At 43.8% G+C, this 24,325-nt stretch overlaps 2 protein-coding genes across 4 annotated transcripts in view; one reads left to right on the plus strand and one right to left on the minus strand.

Annotated features, from left to right (window-relative positions):
• LAMB3 (laminin subunit beta 3) overlaps positions 1-18,409 on the plus strand; it is a 56,966-nt gene extending 38,557 nt beyond the window's left edge. The window contains exons 17-25 of the mRNA XM_083508816.1: positions 487-647; positions 2,278-2,486; positions 3,873-4,076; positions 4,863-5,007; positions 8,414-8,621; positions 14,411-14,552; positions 15,417-15,593; positions 16,280-16,433; positions 18,080-18,409. Of these exons, the coding sequence (XP_083364942.1) occupies positions 487-647; positions 2,278-2,486; positions 3,873-4,076; positions 4,863-5,007; positions 8,414-8,621; positions 14,411-14,552; positions 15,417-15,593; positions 16,280-16,433; positions 18,080-18,219 (1,540 nt within the window). The 3' untranslated portion in view covers positions 18,220-18,409. The remainder of the gene's footprint in view (positions 1-486; positions 648-2,277; positions 2,487-3,872; positions 4,077-4,862; positions 5,008-8,413; positions 8,622-14,410; positions 14,553-15,416; positions 15,594-16,279; positions 16,434-18,079) is intronic.
• Positions 18,410-18,707: 298 nt separating this feature from the next.
• The window catches only part of CAMK1G (calcium/calmodulin dependent protein kinase IG), a 38,447-nt gene continuing 32,829 nt past the window's right edge, over positions 18,708-24,325 (minus strand). For all 3 annotated transcript variants that reach the window (XM_083508985.1, XM_083508983.1, XM_083508984.1), the window contains exons 12-13: positions 20,914-21,046; positions 18,708-19,492 (exon numbers count right to left, since the gene is read on the minus strand). In XM_083508985.1, coding sequence (XP_083365111.1) covers positions 20,956-21,046 — 91 coding nt within the window. In that variant the 3' untranslated portion in view covers positions 18,708-19,492; positions 20,914-20,955. The remainder of the gene's footprint in view (positions 19,493-20,913; positions 21,047-24,325) is intronic.

Consider the following 24,325-nt stretch of genomic DNA (forward strand, 5'->3'; position numbering starts at 1 on the left):
GGGCACAGAATACTAATGACATGCTTTCATTTGTTTCACAGTATAAAATCTGTGAAACACTGTGCACATTCAAGGTGGTATCCAGCTGCCCATTCAATGATTATATGTTTGAATCAATTGTTTTAATTACTTCATCCACTTCAGTCCTTGTCTGTTAATTATTATAAACTGCCCTGTGATCCTCAGATGGAGGGTTGTATAGAAAATTAGCAAACAAATAATAGTATTAAATTAAAATTCTGTTCTGTCCCTTCCGTTATATTTGTTGTCCTATATTTGATACCAGTGGGTACTCGGCTGCTGATATATGAGTCAGAATCTTCAAGCTTTATTTCAAAGAAGTGCCACTGATTTTATGGGCGTATGTTGGCATGAAAGTTTTAAGGGCAGTAATCACTGGATGAAAGAAAGAGAATAATTACAAGATGTAGGCGGAAACCAAAACCAACTATCCTGTTTTGTTTTGTTTTGTTTTGTTAATTCCAGGCAGACCATTGAAGGTTTAAGACATGAAATACCTTTCAGGGATGAAGCATCCTCTTTATCCATAGATATGGATAATCTTGATAGAAGCCTGATTCTGATCATCACTGAGTACCAAAACAAGAAGGCTCAGTTTGAAGCCAGCCGAAGCACAGATGTCTCAGGTATAATACCTGTGTTTCAACCACTACGTTCATCAGTTCATACATAAGCGGCTGTATCTCCTACTGTAAATACGGACAATTATCTGATTAATGGACGGCTTTGCCATATTGTGGATTTTGTGTCCTGCCTGAAAGAAATTGAAGAAGAGAGATCTTCAACTTAAGTCAGACTTTCTCAATCTTTCCCACTTCTCATTTTTCCTCTTCCAACCCTCCCCCCTTTGCATGTAAGAGTGGATCCAAGCACAGGAGCTTATATCAGAGACAACATTGCACTCTCACAAAAGCACATTTCCTAGTGACCCTCAGAGGAAGCTTTGGTCATTTGCACACAGCACTTTTGTTTTCAGCTGCTTAAAAATGGCAACCTACTGTGGATGGAATATATTTCTTCTTCTTCCCCCCTGTGTTAAAGGTGTTATGAAACCGGCCCCACCGCTCAGGGTGTGTAGCCTCATCCCACTAGCATATCTAGAAAAACAGATTTTGCAGTGCTTCAAAGTAACTTAACAACTCTACATCAAAAAGAATGACTTTCAGTTTGTGAATTGACCCCGGGCTCCAGTCTCGGGCAGATCTGCAAGGCGTTTCTAATTATTCTTCTCACTCACATCACAGAGTCTATAGTTCTTACCAGCAAAGTGCTGCTCTGAGGCTTTCCAGACACACCCCAGTGGTATTAGTAGGCCATTTCAAGAAATGTATGTTTTGTTTCTGTTCCTGCTTGGTGCTCTAATTAGAAGTGTGCAGAACATTCTCCCCTCCAGGGAATTATCACCAGTCTGATTGAAACTTTTTTTTGCTTCCCTTGAAAATCACTGGATGTTTCCCTTGATTAGGAAGCTCCAAATTAGCTTCCGGATTTTGCTGTAGGTGAAGTGTGATGGCAACTCTGGATGTACAGTGGTACCTCGCGTTAAGTACTTAATTCGTTCCGGAGGTCCGTTCTTAACCTGAAACTGTTCTTAACCTGAAGCACCACTTTAGCTAATGGGGCCTCCTGCTGCTGCCGCGCCGCCGGAGAATGATTTCTGTTCTCATCCTGAAGCAAAGTTCTTAACCCGAAGCACTATTTCTGGGTTAGTGGAGTCTGTAACCTGAAGCATATGTAACCTGAAGCGTATGTAACCTGAGGTACCACTGTAATATATTTACTCTGGAAGGCTAAGGAGGATGCAGCACTGATCCTCCAGCACTTTCTCAAACCTACATGTTCACTTACTGCAGTAGCTTCAGTTTTGCCTCCTTTTCTGAACCTTTTCTGAACCCTGATGGAAGGAAGGAGGTGTGTTGGACCACATACCTCAGCTTGCTGAGTTCTGATATGAATCTTGGAGCTGCAGGTGGCAGAGGCACATCTCTACCATACCATGTACAGTACAGCTTAGCTTTGTATAATACATTTTCAAAACAAAACACTAATGCAAGAGAAAAACAGCCATTAAGCAGTTTCATGTGAATGGCGATTGGCAAGTGCTTTTCAGCTGGCGTCCTTGTGATTCACTGCTCTGGCAGATCCTCCTTCCTCCTTTTTTCAAGGTAGAACTCCATACCAGGAGGCCTTGGAAAGGAAAGCTGCATTGTGAGTCACTAAGCCATCTAAACATCATTTTTTCCTTTGTTTCCCTAGGAGCTTTCAAGACACTCAGCTCTGCGCATCAGACATCTTCCAATGCCAGCTTGCGCATAGCTGGCTCTTCCAGGCTGCTGGCCCAGTCTGTGGAAAACAGGCAGAGTGCTGAGGAGCTAGAGAGTGATCTTGCAAGCCATGGGTCGGGACTGGAGACTCTGCAGGCTGAAATGGCCTTCTCTCCAAACTTGACTCCTGCCATTAATAAGGTGAAGCCAGCAGTTAACCTCTGCCAAAGGTGCCACTGCATAGCATCATTGCTCAATTTGCCTCATAAATTGTTACCCAGTGAACACTGCTTCCTATTGTTCTGACTGCAGCCCAATAATGGCTGCAGACTAATGAGGCGGAAGGTTGTTTGGGGCCAAAGTCAGTTATTGTTATTGGGTTTTTTTATTCCTCTTTTCTGCAGTTCTACTATTGCCATGGAGACTGATGCCAGCATCTCCAGTTTAAATGAAAAATCACCCATCTAATCTTGCTGCATTTCAGCGCAAGTGCTCTCAAATGAAATCTATGGGTGTGGAGGAGTTGGGGATATCAGGAATCTCAACTGCCTCTGGATCTCTTTATCTCCTGTGAACCCTACAGTTGTTCGTAGTTGGGGTGGGGAGAGGATGTCTGCTTTCCTCCTGGAGTAAGGGTGAAGGACCTCCAACCCAAATACCCAAGGCAGTACCCATTGACTCTCTGTCCCTTGAGACACTTTCCAGGCCATGTTCCTTCATCAGCCAAGAACTGCGCCCCTTGAGTGCTTTGGCCTGGCCTGCCTTTTGCTTGCCAGGATGGAGAAATATGTAGATATAGTGTGTATGTAGAAATCTCTGGATTTTGTGTGACTGGAATGTAGTAAGAAAAGGTAGGGCTTACAATAGTTGCCCTGTCCATTTGTGGCTCCGTGGGGCTGCAAATGGTTTCTTTTAGCTTGCTGCTGTGGCAGTGCTTTTAATCCCTTTCTGGGAAATTTTACTTAATATTTATGAGAATCCAAAGCATTATTTGTGTATGAAGTATTAAAGCAGAACAGCAATGTTCAGCTCTCTCTTTGGGGCTGCCCTTGAGGTTGACCTGGAAACTGCAGCTAGTGTAAGATGTGGAGGCTGCTCTGGTCACCTTTTGCTATCATGTTACCCTGCTGCTGGAAGAATTGCACTGGCTGTCAATTAGCTGCAGGAAATTGGATGGAATGGACTTAAGAATGAGCAGGTGCAAAACGGACACAGACTGGAAAAAAGTGACCCGCCCTCCTCCCTTCATGTATCATTGTGACTCCTTTTCCCCTTCCCCATCCCACCCCCACTGACTCCCAAGCAGTCCTTTGAGCTATCTGTGTGCCCCTCCCAGTGGGAAATGTCTTCTGGGTCATCTCCAACCAGCAGTGAGCTCTCTACATGTCAAGGGCCTTGGCCATCCCATAGAACCTTCTTCTTTGATTGCCTTTTATGTTGTCTCCATTTGGGCATCTAAAGCTGGGTGCTGTGCATCAGTGGATGTGCTGTACCATAAGTGCATGAAGATAGTAACTCCCTGAATCATTTTGGGGTTTTGTATTATTGAAGGCATAACTTAGCTGATTGTGTGGCTTCTATGTTTAGATTTGCAGTGGCATCAGGTCAGAGATTTGCAGCCCTGGAGAATGTCCTGGAGAATTATGTCCACAGCAAAACACAACTGGATGTGGCCCTGGTCGGAGCTGTACTGGAGTGTTCTCACTTTCTGGAAGTTCCATCCAAACTGCCACAAAAACCTCCCAAGATATCCACAACTTAAATATCCGACTTCAGGAGACTACACAGATGGTGTGTGTGTGTGTGTGTGTGTGTGTGTGTGTGTGTGTAGAAAGGAAAAGGAGAGCTCCTACCTTTGCTTTCTTGGGAGATAAAGAGTGAAAGCTCTTTTGCAATTGCCAAGGAAAATGCATGACTTGTGCTGTGTGGCTTTTTGTGAACATGTGAACATGTTTGTCACGACACCCAACATCAAACAGCATTCCTTCAATTTTAAACTCTGCCCAGGTAACTTTTCAGTTTGGGAGATCCACCTGGCGAATATTGCTTTGTGAGGGTGCCCTGTCTGACAGGTACACTGCACAGGGCAGGGTGTCTTCCAGAAGTTGTTGGACTCAGGCTTTCATCAGCCCTGGCCAGCCTCGTTAACATTCAGGGATAATTGGAGTGCCTGTTGGTTGTTGCAGAGAAGGCAATGGCACCATTCATTTTCTTCCTCAATGTCTACATTTTTCACTATAAAAACACATTTTTTTGTTTCTGAAATACTAGGAAGCACTGGGTAATTAAGAAACAGGGAGATTGAAAGTATGGATGAATGACAGTCTGGAACCATTCCCATCTCCCATTCCCACCACCCTTCTGAGTAATACCTCTCCTCACCTTCTCACTATATAGAAGGATCTGGCAACTTCTGTTTCAGTGTATCTGAAGAAGTGTGCATGCACACGAAAGCTCATACCAAGAACTGACTTAGTTGGTCTTTAAGGTGCTACTGGAAGGAATTTTTTTATTTTGAGTCTGGAACCAGTTTAGGATCTTAGAAACTGACTCTGCCTTGCATGTTGTTTGACATAGATCAGAGCTGCAGAAATAGCTGTTGGCCAAATTCAGACTAATGCCCAGAGCCTGGGAGACCAAATGACTTCAACTAGGGCCCAGATAGAGGGAGACATCCATCGCACCCAGCAGTTCATCTACCAGGTTCGCAACTTCCTGTCAGGTAAGTCTATGCATGAAACTTCTGTCTTTGATTACTTGCCATTACATTATCTTTAAAATGGTCAGCTTTCTCATAAAACACACCTACATGAAGCAAATGATCAAGTGCTATTCATTGGACCAATTCATTGATTAAAAAGTTTCATGCTTACAGGAATATGAATAGTTCTAAAATGTATGCTAAGGCCAGATAGATAGCAGCTAGCTGTTGCTGGGGAAAGGAAAAAACATTAGATAGCAGGCAAGACTTCCTCCAAGCCCTTCAGAGACAAATACAGCAGATGAAAAGCATACAGCAAATTTGCCGCTATTCGAGGATGGCTGTTACAAAACCATTCTTCCTGCTTGTATTTTCCTTGCTCAATATCTTTTGTCGATTGTCTGTGTCTCCTGCCCGCTGGTACGGAAATAGAATCCATTGTGCATCATAGTGGTTACGCACAAAAGCTTTATCCAAATGGTTATGAGCTGGACTACTTCCCAAGTTTTAAACATGTGGGAGTTTACTTTTGAGTAAAGGGCATGTGGTAGAAAAGTTGTACTGGCAGTGCAGGAGTGCATTTAAGAGAAAGGATATGCCAGCCCAGGATCTAGTTGCAAAAGTTTGGTCAATGGGGGCCTTACCTTCAAAGATATCGGTGGCATTCTGACATTACAGTTTCACACAACTTCGGGCAAAGCAGGAGGGTTTGACTTGATGCGCTTTGAGGTTCCTACCAATTCTAGGATGCAAATGCTGACAGTAATTCAGTGAGGTAACTGTAGACAAAGAAGGGAGCCATGCATATTTTCCTAGGGAAGCTGTTCCAGGGATCTGGGACCATCACAGAGAAGAGTCTATCCCTGGCTCTTCCTTCCCACCCACCCCTGTTCCCCAGCAACACATAGGTGCTACTAACCAATCCCATGATAAGGAAGCTGATTTGGTGCCATGGCTTATTTTTTTGTTTGGAGGTGAACATTTTCACATTTGAGCTCCTGGGTGTATGAGAGTATCTGGAATTTGTGACCTAATTTGTACTGCTTTGCTAGAAGTTCCTGTCCTGTCATCTCTAATTGACTTAGTGGTTCTTCAGTTGCCCACCCCTGAAAAAAATAAATTCAGACAAGGGTATCTGCCCAGAATCTTCTTCAGGGGAGACCAATGTGTAAAGAAGAAGAAGAAGATATTAACCACTAGTCCTACTCAGACTAGGCTCACTGAAGTTAATAGGCATGACTAACTTGAGTTCATTAATTTAATTGGGTCTAATCTGATTAGGCGTTAGTTGAATTCCTCAGGCTACAAACCTATGCCAGCTAACTTCAATAGGACTTATTCCTGAGTGGATAGATATGGGATTTCACTGTTAGGCTTTAGCCCTTGGGACTCTTACTTTAGAGTAAGCTCTGCTGAATACAGTGGACTATATTTCTGAGTATTTAATCGTCCAATCATCTTCTTGGGTGATTTCTTCCTTATGCATTTTAACACATTTGTTTTTAAATTGCAGGCATTATTTAGCGTGAAAATGTGCTCCTCAATCCTTTTTTTTTAAAGTCATGCATTATCATTAGTTAATATTATTTTGTTAGAAGCCTATATATAACAACTTGCCTATTTGAATAGTGCTCTCTCTAAATCCCCATCTCTTGCTTGAGACTTCTCCCTGAGCAGTGCATACTGACAAGCATGAAGGCTGTGATTTGACAAGTATCTAGGGGAGAATACCGAGAGGGTGGGATACTTTGGTTGTGAGAATAAATCATGAAATGTTGAGACATCTCAGATGTGGCAGATGCAGAGAGTGATGGACCAGTTAACTCCTGCTGCTTTGAAAAATGTCTACATGTAGAGAGAATAAGAAGTGCTGCTGACAGCTAGGGTGGCCAGATTCAAAAGGGGAATGTCTACACAACTGGAATGTTAACCAAGAGCTCCTCCAGACAGCCTGTTTATTTAGAATTCACCTGGATTTTCTTGCACAAAGCTTATGCAGAGGTTAGACTCTATGCAGTCTTTACTGAGCATTTGTTCTGATTTGCGTGTGAGATGGTTATACAACATTGAGAATTTGTCCTGTGTTTATCCTGATTTGCTTGTGGGGTGTTTTTATATCCTCCTGTTAATCGTTCATTCATCCCACCCTTTTCATTGCGTTTCCTTCACTTTCCAAACTGCAAAGCGGCTGATTCTTTTATAAAGTCGATTTGTTGCACTAGGGTGACAAAGTGTGTTAATCCAATTGGATTGTGTGAACTTAAATGTACAGTATGCGCTTGAAACCCTCCCGCAAAATGGTGACAATTTGATGTCCATGCCTAGTTTCCCCCTTAACTGTTAGCTTCTGATGCTTCCTGAATTTCTTTTTAGCACCCTTCTGTTCTCTCTTCAATCTGCTTGCTTGTTTTTTTGAACATTTCTGGCTTTGCTAATATAAGGAACCACTGGGAACCTACAACACATTTCCCCCCTAGTGTATCACCCACATCCTAACAGGAATGCTCCTTGTCAGTGCTTTGTACAGTCTACAACAGGAACCCTTTGAGTGTTGGTTGGAGGTGGCAAAGGACCTACTTTTTCTTTCCACCCTCCTCTCACTGTGTTATACAGTTGCAAAGGAGTCAGGATTGATAAAGAGCTTGGAGGAGTATAAAATAGGATAGAGAGGGTCATTTCCTAATGCTGAGCTCAAGGATACTATAAACAGTTTGACACACCCACACAGGCCAATTCTCATTCTCTCCCTCCATTTCCCAGCCCATCAACATCCCATGGCTTAACTGGCCTCAGTTATGCTTTTAATTCCTAGACTCACACAAGCCCTGTTCAGGAGAAAAAGCCTTTGTGTGGTTCTAATAATCACAGGAGAATGGAGCCATGCTCATTAGCCATGCTCCTTGCATTGTGTCCCCACTGCTCTCCAGGTGTCACAACTAGAAGGTCTGAATCTCAGAGTCTGCTTTATGCCTTTGGGCTCCTTGTATGATTTCAAACCCTGATCACACAGAGCTTTAGCCTGTGCCACATGTTGTGGAGGCGACATGTTGTGGAGGCTCCCTTCTCCAGACCCCTTCCTCTTCATATGATGGAGGCCTGCCTGAGTTCAGTTTCTTCAGATTGTTTTCTGAAATACTGGGCAAATCCTGGATTTTACCATAGCCATGATTGGACAACAGTGTTTCCTTCCATCTCCAAGGAAAAAAAAACAGTAAGGACAAGAGTTTCGAGTGAACATAGGTGAAGATGAGATGTGTGTGTCTTTGCACCAATATTTGTCCTGTAATTTTATTTGGAAGAGCAGCAGATCTGGCTTTCCCTAGCAACCCAGTGTTTGATTTGCTTCAAGGAAGCTTCTGGTTTGTTGAATAAGATATATACTCTCACTTGGCCTCGACTTGACTTTTTTCCACTCTTATCTTTGCAGATCCAGATACTGATGCTGCTACCATCCAGCAGGTCAGCGATTACGTCCTCTCCCTTCGCCTTCCCGCTGACACTGCCACAGTCCTCAGGAAAATGAATGAGATTCAGAGCCTGGCAGCTAAGCTGCAGTGCCCTGAGACATTCATTTCCCAAACGGCTGGGGATGTTGCTAAGGCCAGACAGCTTCAGCAGCAGGCAGAAGAAGCCAGGTAAAGAGGCCTTTAGTACTGTTGGATCATGTAAGGAGAGTGATGGAACCTGTTTGTAGATATTATTCAGAAGAAAGGTCCTGCCCTATAGATAGTACAAGATTCTTTGCCTTCTTGAGGCTTCCCGGGGACGTGTGTGCAAAACCTCAAGTTTTTAAACCAATGCAAATAAGACACTATATATGTGATGTGGTTTCATTTAGCACCCACTGAGATCTGTTGGTAGAAGCATGCCAGCCACATCATTGAAGCATCACCCCACTCTATTGGTTGAATACAGGAACATTGCTCTCCTTTCTGGACAGACATTAACCTTGCATCCAATCCACCTACACTAGTGGCCAAAATTGTGGAAACCTGTTGGAAAAAGTGTATTTCCGAGGTTTGGTGGCTCTCATAACACCACTTTCTTTTAGAGTAATACCATAAAATTATATATCGATGGAAAGATAATTTAATGAAGAATGTAATGCAACAAAGTTTGTTCAATTTTCTGTATTCTATCAAAGGTTATATAGCCAAATAACCAAAAAAAGGTGGTGTTATGAGCCACCAGACCTCGAAATTACACTTTCCCCAAAAGGTTTCCACAATTCTGGCAACTAGTGTACTTGGGTTTAGTGCTTGCTGTAGCAGCATGGGGAGGTAGCTCCGAGTTCGTATTCTTCACTTAATTGCTGCTGTTGTTACTATGTGCACAATTTTTGTATTTGCACTGAATTATTTGTATAGGATTCCCCCCCTAAACTTTTCAATTACTTGGGTGGGGTCAGAGGCAGCTGAGTGAGGCACAGTGACTTGCTTCAGTGAAACTTATCCCCAGCCAGATCCAGTGAGTTAAAGGTGGTCAGTCCCCCACTTCCTCGTCCTTTTTGATGTCTCTTGGCAGCTTATGCTGAGAGTATCCCTGCAAGTGTGGAAGGTTAGCATCTTGCAGAAACTTGTCCTTGGAATGGAGATGGGAGCCAAGGATTTCCTGGATGACAGATCATATATTGTAGCTGCTGTACATTACGTTATTAGCTCTCACCATGCTAGCATAAAGTGATGGGATCTTTTACGCAGGCAACATTTTTCACTAGCACTCACTTCGGTAACCACCTAAGATTCTGAATTAAAGTTTGCTGGCTTATCTTGCTTGAACGCAGCTCAAGGTTTTGTCCCTGCTGCATGCATTATATATATATATATATATATATATATATATATATATATATATATATGCAGGTTTTGGTGTCTTCGGGTGTCTTCCCGTGTAAGAGTTGGGGTGTCTAGGCGACGTTTCGACGAGGTCTCACTCGTCATCTTCAGGCTGGTGCTTTCGGCTTCTTGTTACTGGAACAGAGCAGGATCTCAGTGTTTGAGTTCCTATAAATACTGTTGAGGGGGTGTGGTGTATAGCCTCCAACGTTCTGGGCAGAGAGGAGGTTCCCAGGTTAGTGTGCCTTTTCTTCTTTTGTTCCTTAATTACTTGAGGGATATCTTGAGTGATTTCTTGAGTGATATTCTGAGTACCACTTAGGTGGGTCATTAGGTGTGGATTAGTTGCTAAAGCTTTCGTGTCTTGACCTCTTGAGCTTGTGAAGAGTTTTTCTGAGAAGATGGCTGTACTGCACTTAGTTGTGCTCTGGCTTGGCTTCGTGTATAGGGGCGAGCTGTGGTTTTGTGCCCTGTGCCAGCCAGATCTGTGTAGGGATTGCAGGGGGGTGCAGCATCCGGAGGTGCCACTATGGTTTGGTTACTGGATGGTGTCTGTGATTTATCTGTGGAGAGGGTCTGGGTTTGGGTCTGGTGTGGTTGATTGGTGATGGCGTTCTGTGTGCCTCTGGTTCTGGTGTCGGTTTTTGTGGGGAGGGCTAATTTCCAGATGTCTGGCAGGCGGGACGTGTCGTCACGCTTGTTCATGTTGTGAGGGTGTTTCTCTATCTCGATGGCTTCCATGATTATTCTCTTGTGGTGATGTTCCATGTTAAAGAGCAATTTGGAATCTGCAAAATTAATTTCGTGTCCTGTTTCTTTCATGTGTTGGAAAAGAGAGGAAGTTTTTTCTTCTTTTTTGACGGCATTCTTGTGTTCTGCGATACGTGCATTTATTCGTCTGTTTGTTTGTCCAATGTACGTGGCTGGGCAATGTACGTGGCTACGAAAGCATATATATATATATATATATATATGCTTCTGGGTGGTTTGCTGGAGCAGAGGATGTTGGTGACTTCAAGTCTGATTTTATTGGCTTCATCTGGGTTGATTTTGGTTAGGCTAGCTTCGACTCCGCATATGATGTTTTCCGTGGGGATGCGTCTCGGGGCGACTGCAAAGTTGAAACCTTTGGAGAGTACTTTGGTTTCAGTTGAGGTGAGGATCCTGTCTGATATGTTATGTACTGTTTGTTTCATGGGTTGTTGTGGAGGGTGGCTGGGCTTCTGGCGTTTCTCTAGTTTGTGGAGTTTGTTGGTGTGTCTGTCTGTTTTATGTGAGGTCTCAGTTTCAGCTCTCCAGACGGCTAGTTGTTTGCATTTGTCCCAGAGTGCAGGGTGGATTTTGTTACAGAGTTTGAGGTGAAGAGTGAGCAGATCTTTGTTGGTTTGGTTTAGTAGGTATCTTTTCTTATGTATTTCGTTTCTGATTAGGGATAGTTCAGTTCGTTTCAGGATCCTTTCGGTAGCTGGGGTTTTAGAGTGGAATTTAAGTTGGAAGCATGTGGGAATTAAGTTGTTGTCTTGGCAGTTGCGTAGGAACAAGAGATCACATAAGATGGTGGCTCTTCGGATTTCTAGTTTCTCGTAGGTTCTTGTCAGCTGGAAGGTTTCCTCCCCGTAGAGGTGAGATATTTGCTTTCGTAGATTTTCACGGGTACAGGAATGCAGGTTTTGGTGTCTTCGGGTGTCTTCCCGTGTAAGAGTTGGGGTGTCTAGGCGACGTTTCGACGAGGTCTCACTCGTCATCTTCAGGCTGGTGCTTTCGGCTTCTTGTTACTGGAACAGAGCAGGATCTCAGTGTTTGAGTTCCTATAAATACTGTTGAGGGGGTGTGGTGTATAGCCTCCAACGTTCTGGGCAGAGAGGAAGTTCCCAGGTTAGTGTGCCTTTTCTTCTTTTGTTCCTTAATTACTTGAGGGATATCTTGAGTGATTTCTTGAGTGATATTCTGAGTACCACTTAGGTGGGTCATTAGGTGTGGATTAGTTGCTAAAGCTTTCGTGTCTTGACCTCTTGAGCTTGTGAAGAGTTTTTCTGAGAAGATGGCTGTACTGCACTTAGTTGTGCTCTGGCTTGGCTTCGTGTATAGGGGCGAGCTGTGGTTTTGTGCCCTGTGCCAGCCAGATCTGTGTAGGGATTGCAGGGGGGTGCAGCATCCGGAGGTGCCACTATGGTTTGGCTACTGGATGGTGTCTGTAATTTATCTGTGGAGAGGGTCTGGGTTTGGGTCTGGTGTGGTTGATTGGTGATGGCGTTCTGTGTGCCTCTGGTTCTGGTGTCGGTTTTTGTGGGGAGGGCTAATTTCCAGATGTCTGGCAGGCGGGACGTGTCGTCACGCTTGTTCATGTTGTGAGGGTGTTTCTCTATCTCGATGGCTTCCATGATTATTCTCTTGTGGTGATGTTCCATGTTAAAGAGCAATTTGGAATCTGCAAAATTAATTTCGTGTCCTGTTTCTTTCATGTGTTGGAAAAGAGAGGAAGTTTTTTCTTCTTTTTTGACGGCATTCTTGTGTTCTGCGATACGTGCATTTATTCGTCTGTTTGTTTGTCCAATGTACGTGGCTGGGCAGACTTTGCAGGGTATTTCATAGACCCCTTGGTTTTCCAACTGGATTTTATCTTTGGGGTTTCTGAGGATATTGGCTATTTTTTGGTTGGTGCAAAAGGCTGTTTTGATATTGTGTTTATGGAGGATTTTGCTAATTTTATCTGTAGTGCCCTTGATATAAGGAAGGAGGGCCATGCCATTGTTTTCTTCTGTGTCTTGGTTTTTGGGGGGTGTTTCTTTTTGGATTAGCTTCGTAACCCTGTTTTGCTGGTATCCATTGGCGATTAACACATTTGAGAGATTCTGTAACTCAGTTGTCAAGTGGTCTTTGTCAGCCAGGCGTTTGGTTCTGGAGATGAGAGTCTTGGCTACGGAGTTTATTTGTGCAGGGTGGTGGTGTGATTGTGCATGTAAGTAGCGGTTGGTGTGTGTTTTTTTCCGGTAGATAGTGTGTCCTAGTGAGCCATCAGGTTTTTTGTAGATTAGGACGTCAAGGAAGGGAAGTTGGTTGTTGGCTTCTATTTCCATAGTGAATTGTATTTTGGGGTGTAGGCTGTTGAGATGTGTGAGGAAGCTATCTAGTTTTTCTTTCCCGTGTGGCCAAATTACAAAGGTGTCGTCAACATATCTGAGCCAAAGTTTGGGTTTGTGTTCTGACTTGTCTAAAGCATTGGTTTCAAAGTGTTCCATGTACAAATTTGCGATGACCGGTGAGAGGGGTGATCCCATAGGTGCTCCTTCTATCTGTTTGTATCTTTGTCCATTGTGGATGAAGTACGTGTTGGTTAGGCAGTGGTTGGTCAGGTCCAGGATGTATTCGGGGGGATTGTATTTGTTTTGAATGGCTGTCAAGGCTTCATTAATGGGCACTTGTGTGAAGAGAGATACAACATCGAAGCTCACAAGTAGGTCATCGGGATGTAGGTTTTGCTTCTTTATTGTTTCTATGAACTGGAAGGAGTTTGTAACGTGTGAAGCGATGGATTCTGCATAGGGCTGAAGTTGCTTAGCGAGAAATTTAGCGAGATTTTGTAGAGGTGAGCCTATGGAGCTGACTATTGGTCTGAGTGGTGTTCCTTCTTTGTGTATCTTGGGGAGACCGTAGAGTTTGGGGCATCTGGATGATTTTTCTCTGGGGATGATTCTTAGCTGGATTTCTTCACTGATAGGAGAGGCTTTTATTTTGGATTTGGTGGTTTTTTCCAGATAGGTGGTGGGATCTGTTTTTATAGGTTGGTAGGTAGGGTCTTGGAGTAGATTTGATAGTTTTGCTTGGTAGTCCGATGTGTTCATCACAACAGTGGCATTACCTTTGTCTGCTGGGAGAATGATTATGTTGTTGTCTTTCCTCAGGTTGGTGAGTGCTTTCTGTTCTTCTTTGTGTAAATTGCTTCTGGGTGGTTTGCTGGAGCAGAGGATGTTGGTGACTTCAAGTCTGATTTTATTGGCTTCATCTGGGTTGATTTTGGTTAGGCTAGCTTCGACTCCGCATATGATGTTTTCCGTGGAGATGCGTCTCGGGGCGACTGCAAAGTTGAAACCTTTGGAGAGTACTTTGGTTTCAGTTGAGGTGAGGATCCTGTCTGATATGTTATGTACTGTTTGTTTCATGGGTTGTTGTGGAGGGTGGCTGGGCTTCTGGCGTTTCTCTAGTTTGTATATATATATATATGGCGTTTCTCTAGTTTGTATATATATATATATATATATATATATATATATATATATATATTACACACACACACATACACAATACGTCCAAAGCACCTCCAAGCATCATGGGAACTGTAGTTTACCTCTCACAGAGCCACACTTCCCAGCACTCTAAACAAACTACAGTTCCCAGGATCCTTTGAGAGTAAAATGTGCTTTAGATGTATGGTGTGGATGCAACCTTTATTTATAGATGCTTGTTGTAGTCCATCCTCTCTGTCACTTCCCACTTCTTACTGGCCCAGTCTGTCTGTTTTTCATGTAGCAATATGTGATGGGAATTCAGAGGGGTTCTTTTTAATAAATATATATTTAACGTTTTCCTAGGAATCGGGCCAATGCTATTGGGGCCAATGTGGAAGATGTGGTGGAGAATTTGAAGCAAGCAAACACAGCACTTCAGGAGGCTGAGGACACCATCAGTGGCTCTGGCTATTCCCTCCGGCTCATCCAAGACCGCCTTAATGAGGCGAGTGATACTTGAGTGTCTGGCTCTGAAGCCCCCAAATGAATGGCTTACTCTAAAGCAAGCTGGCAGGACTTGTGATCCTCCAGGCCCAAATACATCTTTATTGTTCTGTCGATGACTCATGTTAAAAAAAGAAGTTGTTCTGTGAAAGTGGAACACCTACACACTCCCCGACAGAAACAATAAAGCACATTACCTATTTAAAGGCATAACATTATAAAGATTGATTTCAGACTCAGAGCATCATAACTTCCCTTCCCTTGCACAGTCCAGGTAATGTCAACTATTCTAACCCTAAACAGTTATCCATTTCAAGTCTGGATAAGCTAAGTGTCTTCATTATTTCCTGCGACATGGATTGCCAACTGGGAGGACATGGGCAGTTGTTGGCCGTCTTGCATTTTTTCGTGCAAGAGAATATATTTTTGTACACACATATTTTCCCCAGTTCTGGGGAATGCTCTGTTTTTATTAGACAACAACAGCATCGTGTGTGTGTGTGTGTGTATGTATGTGTGTACGTAATCAATATTGTGCAATTTCCACCATTGAGATTAGCAGGGCATGGGTGACTTCCTATGGCAAGCAGGAGGTTCTTGGGGGAGCAGGAGGCAGAAATCAGTAATGACTGGACACGCTTCAGTTTTGTGTTCTGCCAGCCATTTTGTATTCTGCCACGTCCTAACAACCACCATTTTAGAACTAGCACCCATAGCAGTCTAAATATTTGAAGTGTGCCTGCTGGTCCAAAAAAAGTTGGTGATTTCCATAGATTCTTGAGTAGAATAAAGTTTTTGCAATGAATATATTTTTTCAGGGACAAGAATTTTCATTGCTAAATGTTTCCTCTTTTGGGATGCTCAGATCCAGGCTGTCCTTAATCCAGCTGAGAAGCGTGTGCAGGACATCACTGGTCAGCTGGATGGTGTCACTGGGAGACTTGCCCAGCTACAGCTTAATGCAAAGCAGAACCTGTTGTTGGCTGCTGATGCTCAGCAAAAAGCAGGAGAAGCCAGTGAGCAAGCAAGGAGCACTCAGCAGGTATGGGAAATGGGAGCTTCCAGACACTACAATGTTTCTTCCCCCCTTCATTTTAAAGCTGTCACATTGTGATTCAAGGAAAACATATCACTGTGTTTCCTGTAGTTGTTTGCATGCTCTGGGGTTCAATATTAGTCAAGCAGCCCTGGCCAATACCTTTTGGGAGCTGCTTTGAATTCTGATCCCAGTTTGGTGGTTATTCATGACGATGGCATGGTGCCTCACTATAATATAGTGTCTCTATCATACATACCTTCTCTCTTTTGCTTGTCCAGCTTTCCATGCTTGGTTCAATTATAGCCCTAAACAACAGACCACTGAGGAACTGATGGAATTCATAGAATTGGGTTGTTTAAAGAGCATTTTACATATCACATGCAGTTGTCAGCCTCAGCTCATCTTTTTTCATAATCCTTTGATCTAGTTATACAGGGGTATATTCAATGCACTTGTTCTATTAGTGCAAGGATTTGTGCTTGTGTGGCGTCTGAATCAAGCAGGGTGCTACACTTGAGCAATGGAATTTCCCTCTTCCTCCTCTTTGCACCCTCTGCACCTTCCACAGATCTGCTCCAGAACATTGGGGAATATTGTAGTGGAGGTTGGGATATTGGAAATTCTATGGCATCCACATGATGGAGCCATCAGATATGTGACTTTAGCCTGTTCCCTCAATTTCTTCACAGAGATTTGAACAGGTGAGACAAAAATATGCAGAACTTAAGAGGAGGATGGGACAAGGATCAAACCTGGGAGAGCAAGGGGCTCGGATCCAAAATGCCCACAAGGAGGCCAGCACATTGTTCACAGAAGCCTTGAGTATGATGGCCAAAATGGGAGGTAAGGAGAGCATGACTTATAACTGACCTCACAGTAATTTTCTCTGCCTTGCCTGACCACACAGGATTACGGATTTGTAAAGAACTAAAGGTTCTCTTTGGATTAATTTTATCTCTAGAATAAGTAGAATCCTACTAAAGTCAAAAGCAGTATTGAAGGTGTTTCATTTTGGGTACAAATCTGGAATGGGGAACCTTTGGCCCTTTGAATGTTGATGACATCCAACTTGCATTAGTCCTAGCTGGTGTGGCCAGTAATCGGGGTGATGGGAGTCTGCTGAAGACTATAAGGCCTTGTGAGCATGTTCTCCAAAATGGAGGCTGTGTGCATTTCTGGAGTAGCAAAATCTCTGCCAGTCCAGTTTCAGGGTTTTGTGGAAAGGTGAAACGAACGGCGACTGCAATAACCCCCGTGTATCTCCGCTCTTTCTTTTGATGCTATGTCCCCTGAAGGGTGGGGTGGGGGTGTCATGTAAACACAGTGTCCTATAGAGCCACTCACAGGCTTGCATCTTAACAACTGGTTGCCAAGCCAAGTGCCAGATTTTTTCGATGCTTCATTTGAACACTTCAGTTTGAAGCTTTCAAACCTAATGACTTTGCTCGACACGCTTTGGGAAGCAGCCAGTGTGTAGACTAAATGCCTTGGCCCCTGTAGCAGGTGGAGCATGAGTAACTGGCTGGCTCAGAGCCAGGGATGTTGCTGGAAAGGGGAGTCGGCGTTGCTTCCATTGATAAAGCTGTGCCTCTAATGAATGGCTTTCACTGAAGGTGCCTCTCTGTGCCAGAGACTTGGCAGCTGGCTGCTGCCAGGCAGTTACTCCTGCTCAGAGTTTGCTAAATGCAGCAAGGAGTGTTGATATTACTAAATAGAGCAGCAGGCAATTTCCTATGCAGAACACGAAGAGCATATTTTACCAGTGTCTGCTGACGTCAATGCCAAAACTTGTTTGCCCCTAATCGGAAGGAACTGATTCAGGATGCTATGTGATAGAGCAGCAATTTTTTTTAAAAAAAAATTGTGGTTCAGATCCTGCCACTGTTTTAGGCAGGCTCAGTGGGGGGGGTGTGTGTGTTAAGGATAGGCAGAAAATGTGGTCTGCAAGGCTCAAGGGTGTAGACTCAAGCAAAAGTCAGCTGCGGAATTTGTCTTCTAAAATAGATGTACTACTATCCAGAACTTGCAGGAATGCTTGCATCAAACTGTGGCAGCACTTAATTGATTTGTTGTGCTCAAGGTCCTTTTTCCATCCTTGGAACCTGTCTTCTGCTTTCTGCATGCATATATATGCCTTTCCTCCTCTTGGGACTGAAGCTTGTTCTTTGCATTAGGAAGTTTAAAAGTAATGCTGAATTTGTGCACAAAGAGCTGCGCATGCTTGGTAATGCAAGCAAGGGGGAGGGTAGGATGCAAGAAATCAGCCAGTGATCTCCAGAGATAAAGTGTGACCTTGAGAGATTAACACACACTCTGCAACAGGGGGCATATTATATAACAGCTTAGTTTCACTCTGATCAGATGAATGAGAAACCCATGGCTGCTGCTGAGCAACAGCCTACACACACATATATAATGTTAAAGAACTGGAGATGAAACAAAAACCTTTCTTTTCCGTGCATGTACCTGATTTCTTTTTCAACCCACAGCTATAGAAACAGAGCTTCAAGATAGCAACACTGCATTTCTCCTTGAATCAGCCAAGCTGGCAGGCCTGGAAAAAAAGGTGGAAGCCATTCGCGATCATATCAGTCGTCGAGTTGAATATTACGCCACATGCACGGACTAGCACAGCCCTTCCTGATGCCTTTCCCCCTCTTTACAAATAAAACAACTTTATCAGGAGGAGGAGCTAGCTGTGAACCAAAAGAGCCCTAGCTTTTAAAGAAGTCAGTGGGTTAATTTATTTGCCTTTCAAGGTCTTTTTTATAGTTTACAATTACTGTTTTGAATTAAAACTTGCAGATGGTTCCTTTTTATGTAGAATGTGTACTTATTTTGCAACTTTTGCACTAAAACAAGGGGGACTGAAGCTGGATTTGGATTAGGGAAGAAACACAGTCATGAATAGTGATTGTGAGCAGCAATAATAATGGCACTGCTGTATCTTGGACTTTATATTACAAGGACATCTTGTCTTATTAGCCACCACCTGCTTTATTGACAGCATAACACTCTGCAGACAGCAGGAAGAAAATCTGCCCTTGGAGTTCAGAATGAGTTCCTCCAGAATGAATTAACAGACCGCTTCCTTTGCCATCAATAACCAGCAAACACTTAAAAACCAATCAGCTTTATTAAGCATGGTACATATTGTAGAATCACTGGCTTGGAAGCAGAACTTAGCATTCCTATTCTCTTGATGAGGCCATGTATGTCCCCTCTGCATCCATTGGAAGATGTACAAGGAATATGGAAGTTTTTGCCCACCTACATCTGGAGGGCATCTCATTGGCTACCACAGCTGTAATGAAAGCTACACAAGCGAGCCAGCACAGAATGCATTCAGACTTGATCACCTTTTCCACATGGGCTCAGCACAAAAGAAGAACTCCTGGCAAGTGTTCTGTTATTCCACTGGACAGCTACAGGCTATAGATACAAAGCAAACATGCCCTCTACTTCCCGCCCCCGCATAAAAGATAGCTTTTTGCAAGGATGTAGATAAGTACACTGAAATGGCTAGCAAAAACCTGCCTTCCTTTCATAGAAATGTTTTCTTGTTGGTATTAATGACCCCTCTACCATTTCAAGTCAATTGCATCACAGAAGTCCTCAGGCCCAGTGCTTTCCCCCCCTAGAAAAATAGGTGCCGGTACTCACCATGAAGTTGTTACAGTAAGTGCCATACTTTTTAACAACAAAAAAGAGGTGCCGGTACTGGAGTACCCCCTGAAAAAAGCACTGCTCAGGCCTATGAATGTGTAGCACTTAAATGAACGGCCACAGGCAACTGAGAACTCACTTCGGCCTGGCAGAGCTCAGACCAGGCTCCTCTTCTCTCTTCTTGCACAATTGATGTTTGATTTTGTGGCTTTGAAGAGATGAATCCAACAGCCCTTCTGAAAGAGATGAAACATAGTTTCCCATAGTTGTAACATAGTTCCCCAAAATTCAGAAGTGCTACAGTTGTTTATCTTGTGGTTGGTGTTTTTAAAAGCTCTGCCCACTGAAACAGGGTGCTGAAATGGAGTATAGTGGTTCAGCAAAAACTACACAGTAATACCAGTGATAAAACTAAGTGTTTGTCCTCCAAGAACCAAAACCGCTGCTGGATCTCAAACTGCTTTTCCACTTGGCAGAGATTATATACTTAACATTAAGGATCTCTCAGAAGAAGGCACACTGGCCATAATCTAATATAGAGTTAAGCATGCTTTAAGGTGTGGGGAACTTTTTCATCCCAAAGGGCACATTTCCTCATGGGGAACCTCTGGGAGCTGCATGCAAGCAGTGCATGGGGCAGGCACCTTCATTCATTAGAAGTCAGAAGTTTCTCTACACCCATCTCTTTAACCACCATCCAGGCAACCCACAGGTATCATCACACTTCAAGGACACATTCCAGTCAGGAAAAAGCACTCAAGAGGCATTGACCACCATGAGTCAATGGTGAATTAGAAAGGCCTAGAAGGCCATACTCAGCCCCTGGATCTGAGGTTCCCTGCTTTAAGCTTTTTGACACTAGTGGGTTTACACACCCCTAGCTATGAGTTGGACAGACTCTCATAGGGGAGCTTGACTTAAAGACTTATTTATCAGAGTGAGATTGGGGATATTTTCATTCAGGGGACATATATGGTGTTACGGCGACTGGCTGACTATTCATATCCTAGAAATCTCTAGCCATAGGGTCTCTTGGTACCTGACAATTTCTTATGAGACACATCAGCATAGTGGAAGTTTACACCCTCCAGCTAAGGAGAATGAGAAGCAACTGGGTGTGTGTGTACATGCCAGCAATTTGGAGCAGGTAGAGCGCAAGGGAGCAGAGCCTTTTTTCTGGGGATCTGATGTGGGATAGTGGACCTGATGGCTTGCTGAGGAGGTGCCTGCTGTTTCCTTTCATTTACTCCCTACTTGTATATTTGTAAACAAAATAAATACTAAAACAAGCACCCTAGGGCTCCAATGGACTATAATGCAAATTAAACCAAAGAGTTTATAGTATGTGCCCAAAGAACTTTCTACTGCTCATATAAGTGCATTTTCTAGTGCACTGCACCCTCCTGCCCTCCAAAGGCTGCCCAATGTAATCAAACTAGGCATGAAAGAATAGAGTGGGGCACAATTTGGGGGGGGGAGCCTACATGAACTCCCCTCTCCAGTGCTTTGGTATACATGCACATTTAAGCCAACTTCTCTAGCTAAACAGACATTTTTCACTTAAGCAAGGACAGGAGAGAATGGAATTGGAAGCGGATCATCAAGGTTTCACCTCTAGAAACGGCCCTGCAATACGTCTGGATCTAGACACACTTACCTGGTAAATGTATGAGAAAGACTCAAATGGCTGATTTTCCAATCACATCACCAAACAAACTCCAGTTTGCCCAGTGCCAAAATAGGAGTGGTTACTGGCTTTCACTGGAACAAGGACTTCTGAGTTGAAATGACTGAGATTTGGAAGAGAACATTGAAAACAAAACAAGAGTGAATTATATGTGTGGAAAACAGCGGCAGCATTGTTTAAAAATACTTACATATGAATCAGCTCATCTATAGGTCAGCAGCTTTATGGCTCAAGGATCTATTCACCAATAAAGTGTGCAAGAAGTAAACTACTGCTTTCCCTCTGCATGCAGTGGCGTAGCGTGGGTTGCCAGCACCCGGGGCAAGGCAAGTAATTTGCGCCCCCTAACCCATGGATTTTGCGCCCCCTAACCCGTGGAGCGCGGCCCCCCAGATGTTGCGCCCGGTGTGGCCGGCCCAGCCTGCACCCCCCATGCTACGCCACTGTAGCACAGAACACCATCCCTAATCCTGCAACTGCAAAAAGTTCTGCAACACAGCACAACAGACCGTGCAAAAGGATCGTTGTTGATGCTTTTATTAAAAAAATGTAAACAACAGCCATCTTTATTTACACTATGAGCTAACTGTCTGAGATGGGTAAAACCAATCCCAAAGGGCCCTTACAAACAGTAGATTATGCTACATTTTCCTTGTTTAAATCCACAATGTTTTGGTTTTTTCAAATGCACTCTACCTCCCCACCCTTATACCCTTTCCACCCAAGATGTACACCTGATGCCTTTGTCACACATTACATGCACCCAACCCCTTCCCTGCAGTCAGCTAGATTTCCCTCGCAATAAACGTGGGTGGGTAGGTACCGGAGAAGGGAAACCTGAAAAGAGGAAGCGGCTGCTTTCCTGCATTCTGCCTCAGGGTCTTACTGCCCACCCTGCTCTGTTTCGTTGCTGTGTTTGCTCAAACGGAACAAAGAGCAGGGAAAGCCCCTCCCCTCCAGGGAGGGAGAGAGAGAGAGAGAGAGAGAGAGAGGCGCCCTCCACGAGTTGTCGAGCTTGGGCAACGGCTGCGCCGCCGATGGCGAGGCGCTAAGGCGCCGGCTCCCCAGGCTGCAGCGCTTGGCCAAGCGCTGCGCTTGAATGCCTGGCCGCGCCCAGCTCGCCTCAGCGCAGCGGAAAACAGAAGCAGTGGCGGAGACGACGACCCTCCACCCCAACCAAGCCTCGATTGCTTGTCCCTTCCCTCTGGACTCGCGCCCCCCCCAGGTGTTGCGCCCGGTGCGGCTGGCACCCCTGGCACCCCCCACGCTACGCCACTGTCTGCATGATTTTGAAACTCACATCAGCATAAAATCCTTACAGCAGATTACCGTATTTTTCGCTCTGTAAGATGCACCAGACCACAAGATGCACCTAGTTTTTGGAGGAGGAAAACAAGAAAAAAAATATTCTGAGTCTCAGAATCCAGAACAGCAAGAGGGATCGCTGCGCAGTGAAAGCAGCAATCCCTCTTGCTGTTCTGGCTTCTGGGATAGCTGTGCATCCTGCATTCGCTCCATAAGATGCACACACATTTCCCCTTACTTTTTAGGAGGGAAAAAGTGAGTCTTATAGAGCAAAAAATACGGTAAATGGTTAAGAATCAAGCTGACAGCCAGTTGGGGAAATAGTCTACTGCTTAACTTTCAACAATTTGGGAATCCTATCAGACACATTTCATACAAAACTGAGGCCCCGTAGAGTGTAATAACACACTGACAACCAAATTACAGATGTATCCAGCCTGTACAAGGGAGTTTTGATGAGGGCTTCAGTTCAGATGAAGTCACACACCCATATGCTTCACTGCATATACATATATCACAGGTGCAGAAGTCTACCTCTGCTAATTAATTTCCCTTGCTAGATTTGGATATTTTTGGGTTGTATCCAATGTTAATCATACTCAGAGTAGGCCTAGTGAAATTAATAGACAAGGCTAATTTAGGTCAACTCATTTCAGTGCATCTACTTCAAGGAAAACTTAGTTGGATAAAAACCTTTGCCTTAACATTTCAAAAGTAAGTGGATTAAAAAAAGCCTAATTTGAAAAATGAAGTACTTATAAGGCTGGGTTTGCATGCAAGACCATAAAGTACATTTGAACATCTCATGCACTGCTTGTTCTATGTGGGAGTGTTGTTAATCTGGGATAAAATATGGATAAATTTAATGTGAACATTCCTGTCATTATAGGCTTTATATCCACCTTATAGAGCAACCTGAGAACAAACTAATTTAAGCTTCTTAAAGCTGTCATACTTTTAGGAGTTACTGTGAATCTGATGGGTTTTCATGATTTGATGACACCAAATCGCAGCACTCTACTTTTTAAAGCCATCAGTGCATTCTGGTTTTGTCAACGAATAGCAAAGGGAATCATTTCCAGCATGGTTTCCTAACAAAAGCGAATATTTTTGTGGGGTTCTGTGTGTGAAAGCAAATTACTTCAAGCCTGATATTACACCCTCAGGAAATTTTCAAGGCAAGGGAAATTGCCTTTTCATATTTTCCTTTGAATCAGAATCCGTGAGTTTGCAATAAATCTCAAGATAAGCCAAAGAAGATGAAGCAAAAATGGTCAGAGGTACAATTGTTGCTCTGTGGGAGCACATGCCAGCATCTCAATTGGGACCTGGTGGCAAAAATGCAAATGGACAAAGCAAGTCTCTCCCCTACTGCATCCAGCTGTCCTGAACTGGTTTGGCAATCACAACCCATCTACAGCATAATGGAAAGGTTCACACAATGTATCAAGGAAGGCCAAAATGGTTGAGCACATTTAGCACAGAGGTATAATGCATACTGAATGCACACTGGATGTTCAAAACCTGACCCCACCCCCCTAAAACCCTACTGGGCAGAATTACCCACAATGTGCAGGCTTTGGACTTTATTAAAGTTCTCAAAAAGTCTCTCCAAGGTTCACATGGATTAGGCAAATGTTGCCACCAGCAAAGCTGGCCATTAGAAAGAATAGGGGGGGAAACTGTTGCAATGGTCTTTCTGTGACACTTCTTTTTGTACAGTTGGCTTTAATATAGTGTTCATTTTTATATTTGCATTGTGCGTTGCATTGGGTGGCCTTGTAGTGCAAGAGCTAAGCCTTTGAAAAATGAATAAAAGAAGCATCTCTCTCAAACAGCTTGCCCACAGTAGACATAAGAGTGGAGGAAAGCTCTACATTCCCATATCCCCCCCCCCCTTTTGGCTTAACATTTTCCCTCCCATTGGAAACAATGGAGGGCAGGAAGTAGAGGGAGAGATGTAGTCACATTCAGGAGCATAACTAAATTATTCCCCAGATAGAGGATGCATCAGAGAACTAAAGCAGTTCAGGAGCCTTTGGGTCCAAGCCCCTTCCTGGCATGTCCTTTGTGGCCA

The sequence above is a fragment of the Podarcis liolepis genome (genome assembly GCF_965112155.1).
Source record: "Podarcis liolepis genome assembly, chromosome: 6".
In the NCBI taxonomy this organism is placed as follows: Eukaryota; Metazoa; Chordata; class Lepidosauria; order Squamata; family Lacertidae; genus Podarcis; species Podarcis liolepis.